This window comes from Equus caballus, chromosome 2, assembly GCF_041296265.1.
Source record: "Equus caballus isolate H_3958 breed thoroughbred chromosome 2, TB-T2T, whole genome shotgun sequence".
In the NCBI taxonomy this organism is placed as follows: Eukaryota; Metazoa; Chordata; class Mammalia; order Perissodactyla; family Equidae; genus Equus; species Equus caballus.
In genome coordinates, this window is record NC_091685.1 from 24,573,899 (window position 1) to 24,591,227 (window position 17,329).

The 17,329-nt window shown below is 52.8% G+C and overlaps 1 protein-coding gene across 4 annotated transcripts; it reads right to left on the minus strand.

Annotated features, from left to right (window-relative positions):
• Positions 1–510: 510 nt before the first annotated feature.
• Positions 511–16,096, minus strand: TXLNA (taxilin alpha). 4 transcript variants are annotated; one of them, XM_005607248.4, is made up of 11 exons: positions 15,932–16,096; positions 15,159–15,369; positions 14,187–14,525; positions 12,653–12,744; positions 9,658–9,828; positions 8,030–8,224; positions 6,145–6,264; positions 5,842–5,916; positions 5,244–5,336; positions 4,733–4,828; positions 511–4,016 (listed from the first exon to the last, which is right to left on the minus strand). In XM_005607248.4, the coding sequence occupies exons 2-11, from the start codon at positions 15,334–15,336 to the stop codon at positions 3,690–3,692; spliced, it is 1,686 nt and encodes a 561-aa protein (XP_005607305.1). In that variant the 5' UTR covers positions 15,337–15,369; positions 15,932–16,096; the 3' UTR covers positions 511–3,689. The 4 variants fall into 4 exon arrangements, with proteins under 4 accessions (XP_005607305.1, XP_023490241.1, XP_070116608.1 ...); XM_023634473.2 differs by having other exon boundaries at positions 15,892–16,053; XM_070260507.1 differs by lacking the exon at positions 15,159–15,369 and having other exon boundaries at positions 15,932–16,088.
• Between the last annotated feature and the right edge of the window lie 1,233 nt (positions 16,097–17,329).

Genomic DNA, 17,329 nt, shown 5'->3' on the forward strand with positions numbered 1-17,329 from the left:
GGCTCTTGGTGATTGGGGCCCAGCTTCACTGCCTCCCACCACCCTCCTGTGCACCTGCATTGCCAGGTGAACCACTTTGTTACTAAATGAAGTTGTTAAACTTCTGCCTGCCCTTTGGGTCATAAGGCCCTTCCAGATGTCCACCCCTATCCTCTTGAAGGGGACAGGGCCTCCTCTATGCTCCCACAGCACTGGCGACCTTTATCTAAAAACACCTTTCTCCCTCTCTAGCCCGTGAGCCCTCAGGAGCAGGGGCAACTTTTGTTGAGAGAAATCATCTCTGATGCTCCTACGTATATGAGCATCATGACAACTTTGCCAAGGGGCCCACTCAGGAGGCTGAAGTGACTCTGCTAACGTCCTGAGCCTGTGGGACTGCTGTAAACCAGGAGGGCACTCTGCAAGATGCAGGATACCAGTGCACCACGGCCACAGAGCTTTGCAGCATATCCGGCCAAACCAGTGACGCCAGAAGCACCAGATGACCACGAAGGTCAGGAGAGAAACAAGTAAGGCAATAGACTCTTTAATGTGGTTTAAAATACATCAGAATCAAGTCCCTGGCTGTTGTGATTACCAAAAGGAGACAAAAAAGCTGTCAGCACAGCTTCAAACAGATCTGGGTGACCAGGTGGGGCCATCAGGGAAGCAGTTACAGGAAAAGAAGGCAGCACCCCTCCCCCAGGCAGGTGCCTGGCTGTCCCTGGGGTGACCACCTGTGTTCTGTGCAAGGTGAGACGGCTGGAGCAGCACTTGGAGGATCAGCTCAGCAGGCCATGGCCCTCCCCCCTAGACACCAGGGCGGCTCCACTGGCCTCTTGGTCAGCTCTCAGCAGAGCCACCAAGATGTCAGTGGAGGAGGGTAAATAACCATCTTTGCAGACAAAACATTCTCTTAGAAAAAGTGCCTGAGCTCAGCCCATGGTCCAAAAACCTCATGGAAAACAAACCAAAACAGAAAGTGCTGCTGACACCTCTCAGAATCTGGTGTACACAAGGCTCTGAGCTGGACAAGGTCCTGAACACAGATTACTGTCAGCAGAGCCAAGGGCTCTGGGCTGTGAGCCTCACCTGTTGTGGTCCGCTGGAGGAAAGCTAGCAATCTAAGAAACCAACACAGCTCTTGGTCCTAAAACTGAGGTCATGTGCATGGGACCCACCCCAGTAAGGAAGGCACTGGCCTTCATTCAGACAGGCCGCCTCCTCTGCACCTGGCCCAGGCTCCTGGCTGGTGTGGGCAGCACCCAGGTACCTGGGCTGACTTTGGAAAGCAGAACAAGCAGACCAGCTGTAGTGACTGGTAAGATTTGGTCAATGGAGAGGAAGAGGAAGAATAGGATCCCCATCTACAGCCCAGCCCGGATGCCTAGAGATGGCTGGAGCCTAGGGCCAGTATTTCTGACCTGGGAAGCCCAGCTGGGGCCACCTTGCTCAGTGTAGCAACACAGTAGCTAGACTCGGCCTCAGAGGGCTGCTGGGCTGTGCAGCTGTGACTTCACCACCACACTGGGCTCCAGTAGCTCCCCACCCCCACTCCATGGGCTTTAAGAGGTAGCTGAAGCGAGGCAGGCAACTGGGGCCACTGCAGGCCTTCCCACTCTCTTTAAAGGGGGCAGACAGAAGCTTCTGCCTCTTCCCTGTGTTTCCATAGCCCAGCAAACCCCGTTTAGGGTTGGCAGCTCTTCTGTACCTCAGCTGGGCACCGGGGCTGGGGGAGGGAGAAGGCCTTGCTGGAGCCTGAAGAGGCACGGTCAGGGCCTATTCCAGACACAGGCATTTCAGGAGGGAAGACAAGACCTTAGGAAACACTTCTCCACGGGAGAGCAGTATCTCAGCCAGGGATGGCAAACGGGCCTCAACACTTCCACCAGCTGCTGGGGGCATCTTGAGAAACAAGGACATACCAGGATTAGCAGGAAACGCTCTGAAGCAGGTTAGTGCACTACGGTGAGGGCAGAGAGCTGACGGTGTGCCATTTGCCATCTGTGGTCTAAGTCATAACATGATTCAGGAGTACTTAACACTCTTCATGAACCTATTTACCTGAGGGACTAGGTTACGGGCTGAAAGAGCAGGCCAGTTGTGGAAGATGAAAGGACTGTAGGAGAATGAACCAACTTCAAGGAAATACAGCAAGAAGCAAAAACTCAACCATCATCATCTTGGGCTGTGGCCCCCTCAGTGGCAATGAAGCTGAGGCCCGGCTGCAGATGGGGCACAGTACCCCAAGCTCAACAGAGCCCTACTTCCTGACCCAAGACTCAAAAGTTGCTCTCTAAGAAGACTAGCTAATCCCCTGGCAAGTTTGCAACTAGAACTTCCCGAGTAGAGAGTAGCACGTATAAGGGGAGGGCAGAGGTGGGGTGGGAGTAGGTTGTTGGCGAAGAGACACAAATATCTGCAGCCACCTTGTGGATTTCTGGGGCTCAGTCAATTGTTGAATCTCATTCTTATCCCTTAGCTGTCAGGGGAGAGGTGGGGGCTCCCACACAGGAAGAAGGGGGATGTCACGGAGGACATACCGCGGTTCCGGGTCAACGGATCCAGGCAAATCTCAAGCATTGCACATTGGGGGTGGGAAGGGTGGGGGCCGGAAGCAGAAACAGACTCATAACGCCAAGGGGGCAGTTGGGTGTGGGGCCCAGGAACTGCCACATGGAGACAGTGGTGAGGGGAATCAGCGGTGGCCTCCCAGGGTTGGAATCCATAGGCAAGCTTGTGGCAAAGCCATCAGAAGCCTGTTCCTTTCTCTTACTACAAACAATCTGATTTTATCAAACAGGAAACCTCAGCACCAACATGGCAAAGGTGCCAGGTGGGGTAGTGGGGCAGAGGAAACAGGCACCACTGCTACAGCACCCCAATCCTTCCTCAGAAGACCCTCAACACAAACACTGTCATGTGCAAAAAAAAACAACCTTCAGAAAGAATCCTTTGGGTGATCTCTTGTCAATCATTTGTGCAGGCTAGAGAGGCACCTGTGAATGATAAGGCTACTGAGAAGCGTCACTGGCCTGGTCCTGGCATCACCAGAGGGCAGGGGAAGCGGTGCCCGAGGGGCTCCCTACCAGCACACCATCCCACATGGAAACATTCTCCATGGCCCTTGTCCTAGGCAGGACAGCAGCTCAACCACCAGCTCCGAGCGCCCCGCTGATGCTTCACCTGGGGACCCCTTCGCCAGGCCGAAAGCAGCAAAGGAGCTTCCAGGGGAGCGAGGAGAGACAGCGCTGCCCCAGTCCCCCAAACAAGAGAAACACAGTTGAGGCCTGGGGGTGTCACTTGTCATGAGTCCTGAAAGGCAGGGCGGGAGGGGTCTGAGCCTCAAATCAGGCAGGGAAATGCTCAAGTCACTTGTCCTGCCAGCTCACTGCGACAGCAGCTACAGATGACAGCTCCTCTTTAAAACTCTTCAGCTCACAGAAGAGCCACAGACTTCATCCATACACACCTCCACCTCCAGTGCAAGCCCATTTTACACTCAGAGATATAAATGTATGAGCCTTTGCACATATGCCATATGTATGTAAAACTGACCCACAAAATCCAAAACTGCGAAGTGTCAGATGCCAGCCAGGTCAGAGCACCTGGGCCTAAGCACTGGACTGCTTGGCGGTGGGAGGCTTGCATGGGTCAGGCCTGGCTGGGCTGCTTGCTCCCTTCCCAGCATGCCCCCAGCGCCAGGCTCCCTAGGCAGTGGCAGAGGTGGGCTCCTGGGGCCCTGTGTGGCCTGATACTTCTGTGCTCGGTGCTCCAGGGCAGCAAGGAGCTTCTGTGGCCCTTGGGGAGCTGGGTGCTTGGGCCCCAGGCCCCTCGCCACGCTGCTCCTTGGAGGCAGTGGCAGCCTCTGGCCTTCGCTCAGGGTCGCCATCAGTGAGGGGGCCTGGGCCACCAGCACTCAGGTCCTGTACCCTCTTGTTCAGGTCATTGCGCTCTGTCTGCAGCGCCCGGCACAGCTTCTCCAGCCGCTGGATTTTCACCTGCAGGCCCTCCAGCTCTTTGTCCCGGAGTGTTTTCTAGAGAAAGAAATGGGACCTTCAGTGCCATGCTGTCAAGCCCCCAGCCAACAAGGCCAACTGGTAGAAAAGATTCACACTGGAACAATACTGGGAGCAGACTAGAGTCAAAGGCTGGCCCCTTTCTAGTAAACAGCCCAGTTTACACCAAGACCTGGCTGTTACTCGGGGGCAGTGTGGTGCAGAGAAGGAGCACGGCTTGGATAAAACGTATTCCTCCACGTATCTACCAGATGACCTTGGAGACGTACTTGGCTTTTAAGCCTACCTCATCTGTTATACTGGACTACTATCAACCTCACAGATCTCAAAAGGAGGTTCAATGAATTGGTTTATCTAAAACATTCAGCAGGGTCTGGCATGCAGCTGCTCCAGCAGACTGACTTTTTTCTCCTATATCTCAGGCCATGAAGTTACATTATCGGGGCTGCTCTGCATACAAACTACGTGTATTACTGGCAGCCCTTGGTTCTCCTGCTCCTTTATGCCTTTCTTTCATTTCCTCTCCTTGCTTCCACTGCAGACCTATCACTGGGCTCCCCACCTCCCGTGGGGAGACAGCTGGCAGTGCCTTTGGACTCAGACAGACGTGCACGTGAATGCCAGCTCCCCTTCATGCTCGCCGCATCACTTACTGGGAGAACATCTAGGAAAGGGCTCAATACTCATACCCGCACCCCTCCCCCGATCCTGGCCGCAGACCACACTCAGCCCACCTCCTCAGCCATCTCAAGCAGGGCCTTGTTGCTGCTCTCCCACCGGGACCGGTACATGGTGGTTTCTTTTTCCAGCTTCTTGATCTTCTTAGTCATCTGGGTTATGCGACAGACAGAATGAAGTGGTCAGGGGGCCAGGCTCTCTGTGCATCTGTGTCTCCAAGGTGGGGAAAGGTCCCAAGGGAGCAAGGTATTACAGGGCACAGTCAGGGCCTTCTGTACGACCTCAGGACGTCTCAAGTTAAATGCTCACCCCCAATAACAGGAAATGACAAGACTGCCCCTTCTCTAGGACAAGTGTGAGGGTGTACAATCCACTGACAGTTCCTTGAGAAGGGGGAAGGCTGTGATCCCTCCTACAGCCCCACCCTTGGTACCAACCAAAGTGTTACTGTAAATGGCTCCCCAGGAGGCACCCCAGGGATGGGGGCTTCCTGAATGCAGGCCCAGTGTCGAAGTCTGAATGAAGCAGCTTGTGCCCCAGCAGCCTCACCCAGCCTGGATCAGTTACCTTTTCCATCTCCTGCTTGAATGTAGTGAACACCTCACTGCTTTTGGAAAGAGTGTTCTGGAACTCCTCAAACTTCTCTGTGTAGAGGGCAAGCTGAGGAAGAAAGAAGAGAACAGATAAGACTGGGTTTCTCTGGAGGGCACTTCTGGTCAACACACTCAGACACAGCTTTGACTCAAAAATTCTATTGAGATACCATTTAAAAAGAAAAAACGAAACAAAAACTACGTATTGGAAGGATATAACCCAAAATGTTAAGCATGGAGAGTAGCATTTGGGATGACTTATATTTTGCCTTTATGTTTGTTTTCAAACTTTTCTTCCAGAATTAAGTATAATTTATGTAGCTAACGACAACTGTTCTGTCCCCACCTCCTCAAAAGCAGCCCAACACTTCCGTCTAGGAATGAAGTCCTTCGAGCTCACCTAGCCACCTGGTCACCACCACACAGGTGCTGGGAGGGTCCACAGAGAACAAAGGCTCAGCAAAGTCACACAGCAGTCAAGGTGGTCCTAGAATGAGGGTGCCATTTCCTCCCCCCAGGATGGGGCCCAGAGAGGGGACCTTGGAGGCACAGGGTCAGGATACACGTCTCACCTGCTGTTTCAGGTGGGTCTCCTGCTGCTTCATCAGCTCGCACATCCTCTGGGACTCCACTGCCTCTTTGAGGAGCTATTTCCAAGACAGGACGCCAAACCCCGTCAGAAGCCCCTAGGGGCTGTGTGGCTTTTTTTTTGCACCAGAACTCACTGAGGCTTCCTGCTCTCACACTGCTGTCTGAGGAAGCACTGTCCTGGTCGGGCCAGGCAGCAACTTCTCCCAGGCAAACTTGGCTATGAGCTGAGCCAGAACCCCACCTACCTCCTCCCAGACCCTCTACCCCCGGGGCTTGAGCCTCACAAAATCCTTCTCCCGCTGGTGCCTCTCCTCTGCCTCTTTCAGCATCTCCTGGGCCTGCTGGAGCTTGGCATCCACCAGCTGCTGCTGCAGGTCCTTGTGTTTGAAGACTTTGTCGATATGCTGCGGGAAAGCACAGTGGGAGGGGGCTGCCTGTCAGGAGCTTCCTTTCTCAGGGAGGCCCAGTGGCTGCAGGGATGTCCTGTCTGCAGAGATCAGGCCTCCTGCCCAGCCTCCCATCTGAATTTGACAGGCGGGACTCCCACGTGAACCCTAAGTCCCTGGAAGGTCTATTTCCTGACCTCAGCTTGTTCCTCTCCCACTGAGTCAGTCTGGGGTGAGCACAGGGGTTTATGGATAAAATGAGCTCCCAGGAAGCCAAGTAACAAATACATTCAAACCTCCAGCCCCAAGAGAACACTCCACTGGGTTGACAACCCTCACTTCTGTAGCCCCCAACTCCCCTGTAAAAGGGAAGAAAGGGCAAAAATGACACGTCTACCAAGACGACAGCTTTGCTCGGTCGGCAGAGAGCTGCCCTAAGGCGAGGATGGGACGTGTGCATCCGGAGGAAAGGCTGTCCTAAGTGCTGGAGGAGGCCACGGCCAGGACCGCCAGGGTGAGAGCAGGGATGGAGAGGGCGATGCACTCAAGCGCTGCTTCCACGGGAACATCAACTGAAACAAGGAACGCGGCAGCTTTACGTGTTTTTTGGATATGGAAGGGAAGGTGGCTTGGGGACGGGTCCAGTGTGGGACATGATGAATTTTAGTCGCCTGAGATCTACGCTGCAGAGGCTCAGACGGGGCGGGACGGGAGTGCCTGAATCTAATTGGGGATGGGCGTCAGTGAGGAGCAGCAGGGCCTGGTGGACCCGCCCTCCCACCCCTAAAGGTCTTATCTGAGGGGGAAAGAGGGGGCAGCAAGAGGGCCCGCAGCACCCTGAAGTAGGTGCCGCGCTCTGCGGTGGCTCAGGAAGCTTGCATGTCTTGCAGTGCTGAGGGACAAGAACCAAACCAACTCCTCCAACCAAAGGAATCACATGCAGCCTTGTTCCCAGAAGATGAAATACAGGAAAAGGGGAGAGTCGGGGAGGCCCCTCTAGGCCATGCACACACATGATCGCCACAATGGACTGTGAGCCCAAAAGAACAGGGTCTCGCCCATCCCACCCACCACCACAAACCCAGGGGCTAGGAAGGGGCCTGGTCCAGCCCTGTCAGGTAGATGCCAGTCTACCTTTTCACGAGGAAAGAGGTCCAGAACAGACAAGTGACTGGCGCGGGGGGACCAAAAGACAGGGATTCAAGTGCTGGGTAGCAGCCAACACGAGCTAAGGCAGTGACATCCTGCCCTTTCAGGTGGCATGGGCAGCAGAGAAGCAAGGAATCAGAGGACACAGATCCTGGAGTCCAGCTCCTCCCCTGAGATGCCAAATCCTCAAAAACTGAAAACTCAAATTGTCATAAGCTGGAGACAAACCTGACGGGTACCACTATAAGGCTATTTATAATCCAGGTGAGCATTCACAAGTTTAACTGCATAAATACTGACGTGTCTGATTTGGAAGTGCTGCCATAGGGCCCTGCTGGGGCTTGCAATACACAGTATGTATACCTATCTCCATTCTCAAACTTGGATAGTTCTAAAGATATCTGGCCCTACCATCTGGGACAGGGCGCTGTGGACCTGTGGTTGTACAGCCATAGGCAAGTGTCTTTTCACCTCAGTGCCTCGTCTATATGAGGATGCATGACATTACTCCCCTCCTAAGGAAGGAGGAAGAATGGGAGAATGGGACGAAGCCTGAAAAGTGTTGTCCCGGCATCGAGCACACACCCAGAGCCCCGCAATTCCCTGGCTGGGACGGCTGTCGATGATACCCTACCTCCTCTCGCAGCTCATACTGCTCAATCAGCTTCTTGAGCCTCTCAGCCAGCTCCATGTTCTCCTGGCGCAGCTTGGAATTACGCTCATTGTGCTGTTCCATCTGCAGCTGAATGTCATTCAGCGTCACCTGGAAGTGCGAGGTCACCTCCTTGCGTTTCTCCTCCTCCTCGCGGGCCCGCTGCACGCCTTCTTCCTGGGCAGAGAAGTCGGCCCCAGCTCCATCATCCACTGCTCCCCGGCCAGCCTCACCAGGCTCCCCCAGCTAGTCCAGGCATGGTCTCTATCAACAGCCTTCCCTGCTCTCAACGGAGGAGCAGCCAGGCTCCACGATCCTGTGCATGGGGGCTCCTAATGGCCTCCTTGGTATCTCAGATGGCACCCAGTAAGAGGTTCTCTCTCTAGAAAAATGCGGGCCTGCGTGGAAGTGCCATTGTAAAGCAACCTGGATCTCCTGAAGCCTTTTCTTCCAGATTTCAGATTAAGGAGTCTTGTTTTAATGTGCTTTCATCCCTGTGCTCTGCACCCTGCTCCCCAACCAAGCAGTTAAAATTCACTGATGCCCAGGGATGGCAAGGATGCACAGAAGCAGGCACTCAGCCACTGCTGATGGGAGGCCATGTAGCATCTCATTTTGCAATCTGGCAAAATCTATTAAATTTTAAAATCTGCTTACTTTTTGATTCATTCATTTCACTTCTGAGATTTATCCTGTGGATAAATTCTATATAATTAGCCAGGGATATATATAAAAAGAATTTTCACTGTAGCACTATATATGTAAAAGTGAAAAACTGGAAACAACCCAAAAATACCTTAACTAGGGCACTGACAAAATACAGCATATCCATATAACGATGCTGTTACAAAGAATGAGCTAGCCCTATAAACTGACAGGGAGGGAGAAGGCATCGTGTAAAGTGAGAAAATGGGATGGGATATGAAACAAGACATGTATAATAATTTCATTTAAAAAGCTGTAGGTAAGATTTTATAAGCAGACAGGAAAGTTAGAAGGCTGTGCATAAATTACGTGAGTGAGGTTACTCCTTGTGGGTGTGCCGGGCACTGGGGTGAGGAGGGTGGGCACTAGCCCCTCTGCTTTGTCAGACCTTGTCACCTTTGAATCCCTTACATCTAACTGCATTAAATTTCTGATGTTTTAAGAGACAAACTAAAAATAAGCAATACCATATATTCACTGATCTAAACTTTGTAAGAAACATACAAAGGGTACGCGTACAAAAACCATCTGGAGGTCACGGCAGTGGCCGGGCTCTGAGCAGTCCGACCCCACCCTCAGAGAAGCAGAAGGCGGGGAAAGGACCCCGACTGACCGCTCTGGGAGGAGAGCTGCTTGTCAGCGCTGGGCCCTGGCTCCCCGAGGACTCCGCTGAGCTGAGCACTCCTGACGCCCTGCCTCTTGGGTTCTCTCCGCACCTGAGTCTTCACCTCACCTAATGTAAGCAGCTCACGCCAACCGGCTGCCAGCAGCTCTGAGGTAGGGCGTTAACGGGGAAACCCGTTTCTATGCTGAAAGCCTGTGCTACATTTTAGGGGAGAGCCCAGCGAAGGTAAGCGGCAGTCAAAGGGAACCAGCCATCCCTCCCAGGGGCCCGGCCGGCCTACCTTGAGAGCGCGGTTGTGGCGCTGCAGCTCGCGGCACAGGCTCTCCAGCTTGCTGCGGGCCAGGACGGCCTTGCTGTGCTCACCGCGCAGGTGGTCCTTCTCCTGGACCAGCTGGCTCTGCTTCTTCTGCAGGAGCTTCACCTGCTTCTGCGAGTTCCGGTGCTCCTCCAGCTGCGGATGGCGAGGGCGGGTAAGCACCCCGAGGGGCTCTCCCCATGGGGATCTAGGGTCTCCTCAGCTGATCTGACCCGGCCCTCTGTCCCGACTCAAGCCCTAACAGCAGAGGCCAGACAGTGCAGGGGTGCTGCACACACTCCATCCTACTCCTCACAACAACCCCATCTCCTCTCAAGGGCCTCATCTCAAGGCTATTGAAAGGGCCACTCACACAGGACAAGCAGAGGTGCACAGCCAGCACACCCCAGTTTCTCTCCCAGCTCTGCGGACTCTCACACCATTACATTCCCCCAGCTCTCGGGACACGCACCCTCAGATGAGACCACCTGCAACCCCTCCTTGTACTCATCAACAGACCCCGTCACTCCCTCCCACTGCTCCAAGACTTGAGCACTGGCTCACCATTTTGCTCTTTAACATGACTCCTATTATCATCTGGGCATTTTTATCACCAACAGACACTCTTCTGACTCCCTGGCTTCACAGTCCTTAACCTCCTCAGACCCTGTCCTCTCCTCCCATGAGACTATACAACGCTGCACATTAGAATACGAGACAATTATGTAATGAAAAATTGTCTAGCGGCCAATTTAAAAAAGTAAAAAGAAATAGATGAAATTAGCTTTCATAGTATATTTAGGGCTAATCTTCTACAAAAACAAACGAACAAAAAAGTTTATTTAATCCAATACCCAAATATTATAAACTTTTTTTTTTTGAGGGAGATTAGCCCTGAGCTAATATCTGCTACCAATCCTCCTCTTTTTGCTAAGGAAGACTGGCCCTGAGCTCACATCTGTGTCCCCCTTCCTCTATTTTATATGTGAGACGTCTGCCTCAGCATGGCTTGGTAAGCGGTGCATAGGTCCGCGCCTAGGATCCGAACTGGTGCACCCTGGGCTGCTCAAGTGGAGCGTGTGAACTTAACTGCTACACCACTGGGCGGATCCCCCAAATATAATTTCAACTGGAGTCAATATAAAAAGTTGAGATATTTTACATTGTTCCTTTTTCCCTTAGGTCTTTGAAATCCGATGTGTATCTTACACGTAGGGCACATCCAAATTCAGACTAGACACATTTCAATTGACTAGTGGCTACTGTCCTGGACAGTGCAGGCCTAGACTTCGTCATGACCTGGAACTGCACTGACCTCCTTTGTCTCATCCCAAGCCAGGACCACCGCCACCTACCATTCTGGTTCAGTGCCTCCAACAGATTTGTCTGAGTCTCTTACTCTACGGGAAGTCCAGTCCAGTGACCCAACCATCCTTTCACTTTCTTCCAACCCTCCTGTGAATAATCACTTAGCTTCTTACCTGGCTTAGATTTCTTACACCCTCAACTCTCTTGCCCCCTTTTCTCAGCAAAATCCCAACCCTGGGCATCAACCTCCTGCTCACTCTGCACTGGCACTGAAGCCGCCCCGCTTGAAGAATCTCACTTTAAATTCATGACCCCCCCCTTTCAGGAAGACCCTGGTCTGCCTACTGCTCCTCCTACATTTCTCATGTTATTCATGCTCCTCTTCTAGACAGCTCTTCCATCCTCCTTTTCAGATCTCCTCCGCCCCAGCTAAAACTATCATTCCCACTTCCCTGAGAACACAGAAGCAGCCAGAGGCGCAGGGGCACAAGCTCCAGACCCGCCAGTCCCCTGCACCTGTCGTCTCCTCCAGCCACGAGGACCCCTCTCTTTGTGCCCTGGACCTCACCTCCTCTCATTTCCTCTCCAACATCACTCCACTCTAGCAACTCACTTCCTCCTCTGGCATCACCAATCTTTCCCCAGCTGGATCATTCTGAAAGGGAGGAATCCTTTTCATATCCTTTCCTTAATTTAATCATTATAATAACCCCCATTAGGCAGGTATGATTTCCCCCATTTTACAGATGAGAAAAGTTTCTTACAGGAGAACTCCAGCTAATAAGTGTGGATGGAATGAAAGAATTTAAAAATAAGTCCTTAGGCAATGATCTTCAGTGGATGAACCTGTTAGTTCACATTCTGATGGGGAATTTGACAAGGGAGAGCCCTGGATGGCCCACTGGGACCCACTGAACAATCTTCCATCACTAAGAGTAGGCCACGCACAAGCTGTTTCTCCTGAGATGCCACAGGAAGTTCCGAGCACCACCTATGAAAAATTCCTGTCCAAGAAGTGGACCCTGAATTGGCTCAAACTCCTAGAGCTAAGTGCTACTTCACTGACAGGAACTAAGATGATAAGGGAGCAACTGAAATGCCACCACAAAGCTAGAAAGTGGGGCACCTACAGGACAACTGATCAGTAAGTCAATGTCAAAGGAAAGAGAGGGGCCGTGAGAGGAAGACCGTTTTGAAGTAAAAGGAAAAAACAGGCCTAACTACGCAATGTAATAAAAGGACCTCATTTGGACTCTGATTTGACCAAACTGAAATTTTTAAACAACTGGGGAAATTTGACTGCGGACTGGGTATTACAGAACACCAAGTGGTTAGCGTTAATTTTGTTAAGTGGCATGACGGCACTGTGCATTTTCATATTTTGGGAAGACGCATACTGAAGCGCACAGGGGTGAGGTGACATGCTACCCGGGACTTGGGCCAGGAGCTAGGGCTCTCCCACTGGAACGTGAAGTTTCCCCTCTTACTTTACCTCTCACCTCAAGAGGCTGGCTGGGACGTGACTCCCCCCCTTAACAGAAGGAGAAAAGGCTGAGAGAGCGGCTGAAAAGCAATGAAGCCAGCCACCTGCCCCTGCACCCGCAACCCCACACCAGGTGGCCTGCTGACTTTCCGAGGCAGGGACGGGGCGAGGAGAAGGGGGAGCACTGACCAGTTCAGCATACTTCTTGCACAGAGCTGCCAGCTTCTCCTCCGGGGTGCTCAGCGTGTTCAGTGTCTGCATCAGCAGCGTGATCTCCTTCCCTGCAAAGCACCAGGAGCAAAGGCGTGGACCTCCTTCTCGGGGGTCCTCCAGGCCTGGGCCCACACTCCTCCCCCCGAGGCAGCCCTCCCTTATCACACTTTCTATTTCTGCTTGTTGAACTGGCTGTCTTCCCTGCTAGACTGTGTGCTCCATGAGGGCTGGGACCAACTCATTTCTGCCTGTCACTGTAGCCCCAGCACTGCCCCTAGTGCCCACCACAGAGGACAGGCTCAGCAAACGCTTCTGAAATGAACGACTGAATCTCTGTGGGATCTCCTTGGTGAGCACCAGGGCTGGGAGGAAAAAAAAGTGCCTGCTCTACCAACAGGTGAAAGGAAGGTGTCCACCAATGAATGCACTGCTACTGTTTCCGTACAAAGAAGGCCCTTCTGAAAGAGGAAGGATGCAAAGAGGAATAGGTCTCCTTAAGAACTACTAAACTCCTGTCAACGCACCTAGCCAAAGAGCGAGCTTTCAAATGAATATACCTTCCAATATTTGATCCAAAGGTCAAAAAACAACAACAAAAACTACCCGCTTTAAACCCGAATGGAAGTAGGAGGTGGAGGAGTAGGGACTAAGACACGGGTATAACACCACCTAACTGATTCTTTCACACACATTCGCCCCCAGCCCCACTCCCGCCCCCGCCCAAGTGACCTTCCCCCACTGCCTGTGCCCGCGTCCCATTTTCCTGCTGTCACCCGGAAAGCTGCCGAACACAGCACAACACCAGGCTCCTGAAGTGTCAACCCTGGGAGACTCCGAGATCAGTGTGCAGACTGGAAATTGCTGGCACACAAGCCAAATCCAACCCACAGAGTGATTTTGTTTGATTCCCAGCATATTAGTTGCCAACTGTTAAAAATCTAGAGATTTCACGTAACTCTAGATTTCTGTCTTTTCTTTAAAAAACAGGGCTGGCTACACTTCGCCTGTGGTTTTACATGCTATCAACTTGCTGGGACTAGGTGGCAGCCAATCCTTTAGATGAAGCAGGTACTCTTTTGGTGGTCACGGGGCACCCCCGCTAACTTGGCTTCTTTGAGTTTCCAACCCTGGTCTAGTCTGGTTCTTACTGTAGGGAAATGAACACTAAGGACCAGAGAGGAGAAAGGTCTTGCCCAAGGTCACAGAGCAGGTTAAAAACGGTGCTGGCTGGTACAGGAGCCCCTCAGGTCTCCTGCTCTCCATTTCCTCCAAGAGCGCAGCTTGGATTTCGGTTTCCACTCGCTCCCAAGGCCAGAAGCCCTTGTGCAGTGAACAACCTGCGCACTTCTATGCAATGGTCCCAAAACCCTGGCTTTGATTAAACTAGTGTGACACGCTGCCCTGAGAAGCAGGGTTTCCTCTGAATCCTGGCAGAACAGGCTAGCCCAAGGAATGTCAGGTCCAAACTCCTCCCCATCACCAGCCTCACAAGTAGCTGCCCTCTGCTCACCCAGACCCTTGGCTTTCTTCTTCTCCTGTGGCCTTCGGTGATCTCGGTCTCCAACCTCGTCACTTGCCCGGATCTCGTCTGTGCCTGGCTCCCCCTTGGAGGTCTCCTTCTCACCATTGACTACTGGGGTCTCCGGCTCAGGCTCTCCATTCCTCGAAGCATAGGTACGGGACTTGTCTGCATCTTCAGGTTCAGCAGGCTCACCTTGTGCCCCGTCCTCACCTGGGCCCCCCTGACTGTTGTCCACACAGTATGTACTCAGGATGTCTTCCAACTGGCGGCTCAGCTCCTCAGAGACATCACGGAGGGCCCCAGACTGAGCAGTTTTGGCTTGTGCTCCTACAGTAGGAGAGGAGGAGCAGCAGAGTGAGAAATAGGATGGTTATACCAACGGTTGGGCTTTTTCAGGTCCAAACTTACTAGTTTGGGTTAGATATCACCTAACCGCTTTAAGCCTCAGTTTATTTACTTATAAAATGATATAATTATTTCTCACTGCTGCACAACCGTGTTTGCTTTTGGTATAAAAGAAACTGAGTAAGTAAAGCATCCGACATAGGCAAGGCATGTAGGAGCTCAACGTCTAGCCCGTCCCCTTCTCCTCCCTGCAAAGTCACTTCTTGCTATTAAAAACGTTCCAGAAATGCCTCACACATGAAGAGCAGTTACCCACTGGTGCGTGAGGTGTTTCTAACCCGGATTTGCTGCCTGAGCGTCTCATTTGACTGCTACCTGATTTAATCCTGTCGGAGCGTTCTCTCAAGAGAGTTCTGTTCCTCTGCTCAGGGTGGGGGGGCTCTAGCAACTCCCCAGGAAAGGGCGGGGATCGCACAGACTCGGCACTGTCCTCCTCCCATTCTGTATTTCCTCCTTCCTGGGTAAACAGTGGCCTTGGCCTCTAACTCCAGAAGCTAGGCTAGGGCATCACAAACTCCTCCCCCGGCCCGCTGGAAAAGCAGAGCTGGCACACACCCTCAGTCTTCCCCGGAGCCTGCCTTGTGGAACCTTCAGCTTCTGTCGCAGGAGCCGCCTGGCTGGGCCTCCCCTGGGCTCCCTCCGGTCCTGCTTCCGGTTGCCCTGGGTTGCTTTTTGGGTTGGAAGCGTTGCCAGATTGCTTGGCAGCCCCATTCTTTTTGTCTTGGTTCTTCATTGCGGTTTGCAATGCTAGGTTAGGTAGCAGATCCTAGAGAAACAAGCACACTTGCTCTTTTCCAGACTAAGAAATTCTTCGCAGCCTGGATCAGAAATCTCAACACTGGACGCACAAAGCTTCTTAAAACAAACTGGCCGGCCTTCCCCGGAGGGAGCCAACGGTTCCCCCTGTCTCTGGCCGGTCATGGGAACCTGGTGCGCCCAAGCAGATTTTCGGGGCGCTGCTCCGGGAACGGGGAAGGAGAGGCCTCCTTTATCCTGAAACCGCTTCCCGGCACAACACGGCCCCCCACGCAGGCCGAGCGCGGGATAGGCTCAGGGCGGGAGACTGACGTGGCGGGCCGCTCGATTCCGGGTGCCTCCCCGCCCCCCAGGGCCCACGTGGGCCCCCCCGCGCGCGTGCGCGCGCAGCCCCCCACGCCCCGCGCACCCCCCCCCCAGCCGCGCGCCTAGCGCGCATGCGCAGAGGCCTCAGCCCTGCCCCCCGACCCGAGCCCTCGCGCAGAATCGGCATGATTCCCCGCACTGGCCGAAAGCGTTCAGGCCCACAGACCGTCTGATCATGTCGTCCCTCTAGCCGCCGTGGAACGCACCTCACCGCCGACGGCCCGACGGCTTCGCCCGCTCTGGCCTCGCAACGGAAACCTCGGGTAACCGCTGCCGGGCAGAGCCGCCTGCTCCCGCCGCAGCCAATCAATAACCGGCGCTCTCGCGAGGCTTGCTGGGAAAGATGAAACGAAGGCGGCCTCTGAGGCGGGTAAGTTGGGGAGGTGGGGGGAGGGAAAGGACTACAAGTCCCTCCATGCACCGGGGCTGACCCCAACTCCCAAGATGCAATAGGAAAGGCTTTAGTCTAGGAGCTGGATAGTCATGAGGTCTGGAAGGAGCCAGTCATTCCGTACGAATGCACGTCAACCTCGTTTTTATCACGCAGAAGCTATAATTCAGCTCGCAAAGCCTTGCGCCTGGCTGTTCTTTCCTACACGCCTCCACCCCTCCCTCCCTTCTGTGAACATCTGTGACTATCTAGGAGCTCTGAGGAGGAGGGATAGAATACTGGGCTGGGAAGCAGGGGACCTGTGTTCCAGTCCTAACTTCATCACTGATTTGCTGTGTGACCAGTAATTTTTTTCTATCCCAGGGCCTCAATTTCCGTATTCAAATAGAAGCTTTTAATAACAATAGCAGTTCTTTGAGCGCTTACAGTGTGCTTTCCTGGTATCTGCTAGCTTAATCCTCATAACTGTTTAAGTGCTATTTGTTATTCCCGTTTTACACTTGAGGACGGTAAGGCAAAGGTTAGATAGCTTGTCCAAGGTCGCATCGCTATCGAGTGTTTAGAGCAGAGATTCAAAACTAGGAAGTCTGGCACCAGCACCCATCTCTAACTACTAGACTACCCTGCCTCTTACCCAGAAGAAATCACCACCATGGCGTGCTCTCCCTGAGGATGAGTCAAGGTAACTTGTAAAAGTAGGTTATATGTTTTCCCCGTCCCATTACCAGCTCGAGTCCCTCTTTCGAAGGGGTAAGGGGACCTTGCAAGGGGAAGTTTGGCCTCGGCAGATTCCTGAGCCTTTTCTCTGACTGGCCCACTCTCTACAAAGTCTCAGTTGCACTGGGACTAAAGGGGAAAAAAGCCCAACTTCTCTGCAGAAGTGGTATCACAGTTCTTTACCCAGTTACCTATAGGTAATGGAATAAAAACCGACGACTCGTGCACTTAGAATTTAATGCCTACTTGGTTTGGCTTCTGTTTCCAGCCAATCCTGCCTATCCCCTCTGCCTTTTTTGCTCCACTTATACTTCTGTTTCCAGGATTTCCTAGGTTTTTGCAGGTGCTATTCCACCTTCCAAAGTAGCCTTCTGGCAAAAACAAAATCTTTTGAGGCCCAGCTCAAACCCTTGCCAGTGATCTGGATAGAGTTCTTACTACAGCATTAGTAAGGAGGTGTTGAAATGACCTGCTTTACAAATCAATGACATGGCAA

Bases quoted from the DNA above. Each gene is read 5' to 3' on its own strand.
- TXLNA (XM_005607248.4), bottom strand. From the start codon at position 15,336: ATGAAGAACCAAGACAAAAAGAATGGGGCTGCCAAGCAATCTGGCAAC. The intron at 5,337-5,841 runs GTGAGACGTGTA...TTTCTTCCTCAG, and splicing joins AGACCCACCTGAAACAGCAG to CTTGCCCTCTACACAGAGAA. The intron at 4,829-5,243 runs GTAACTGATCCA...CGCATAACCCAG, and splicing joins TCAAGCAGGAGATGGAAAAG to ATGACTAAGAAGATCAAGAA.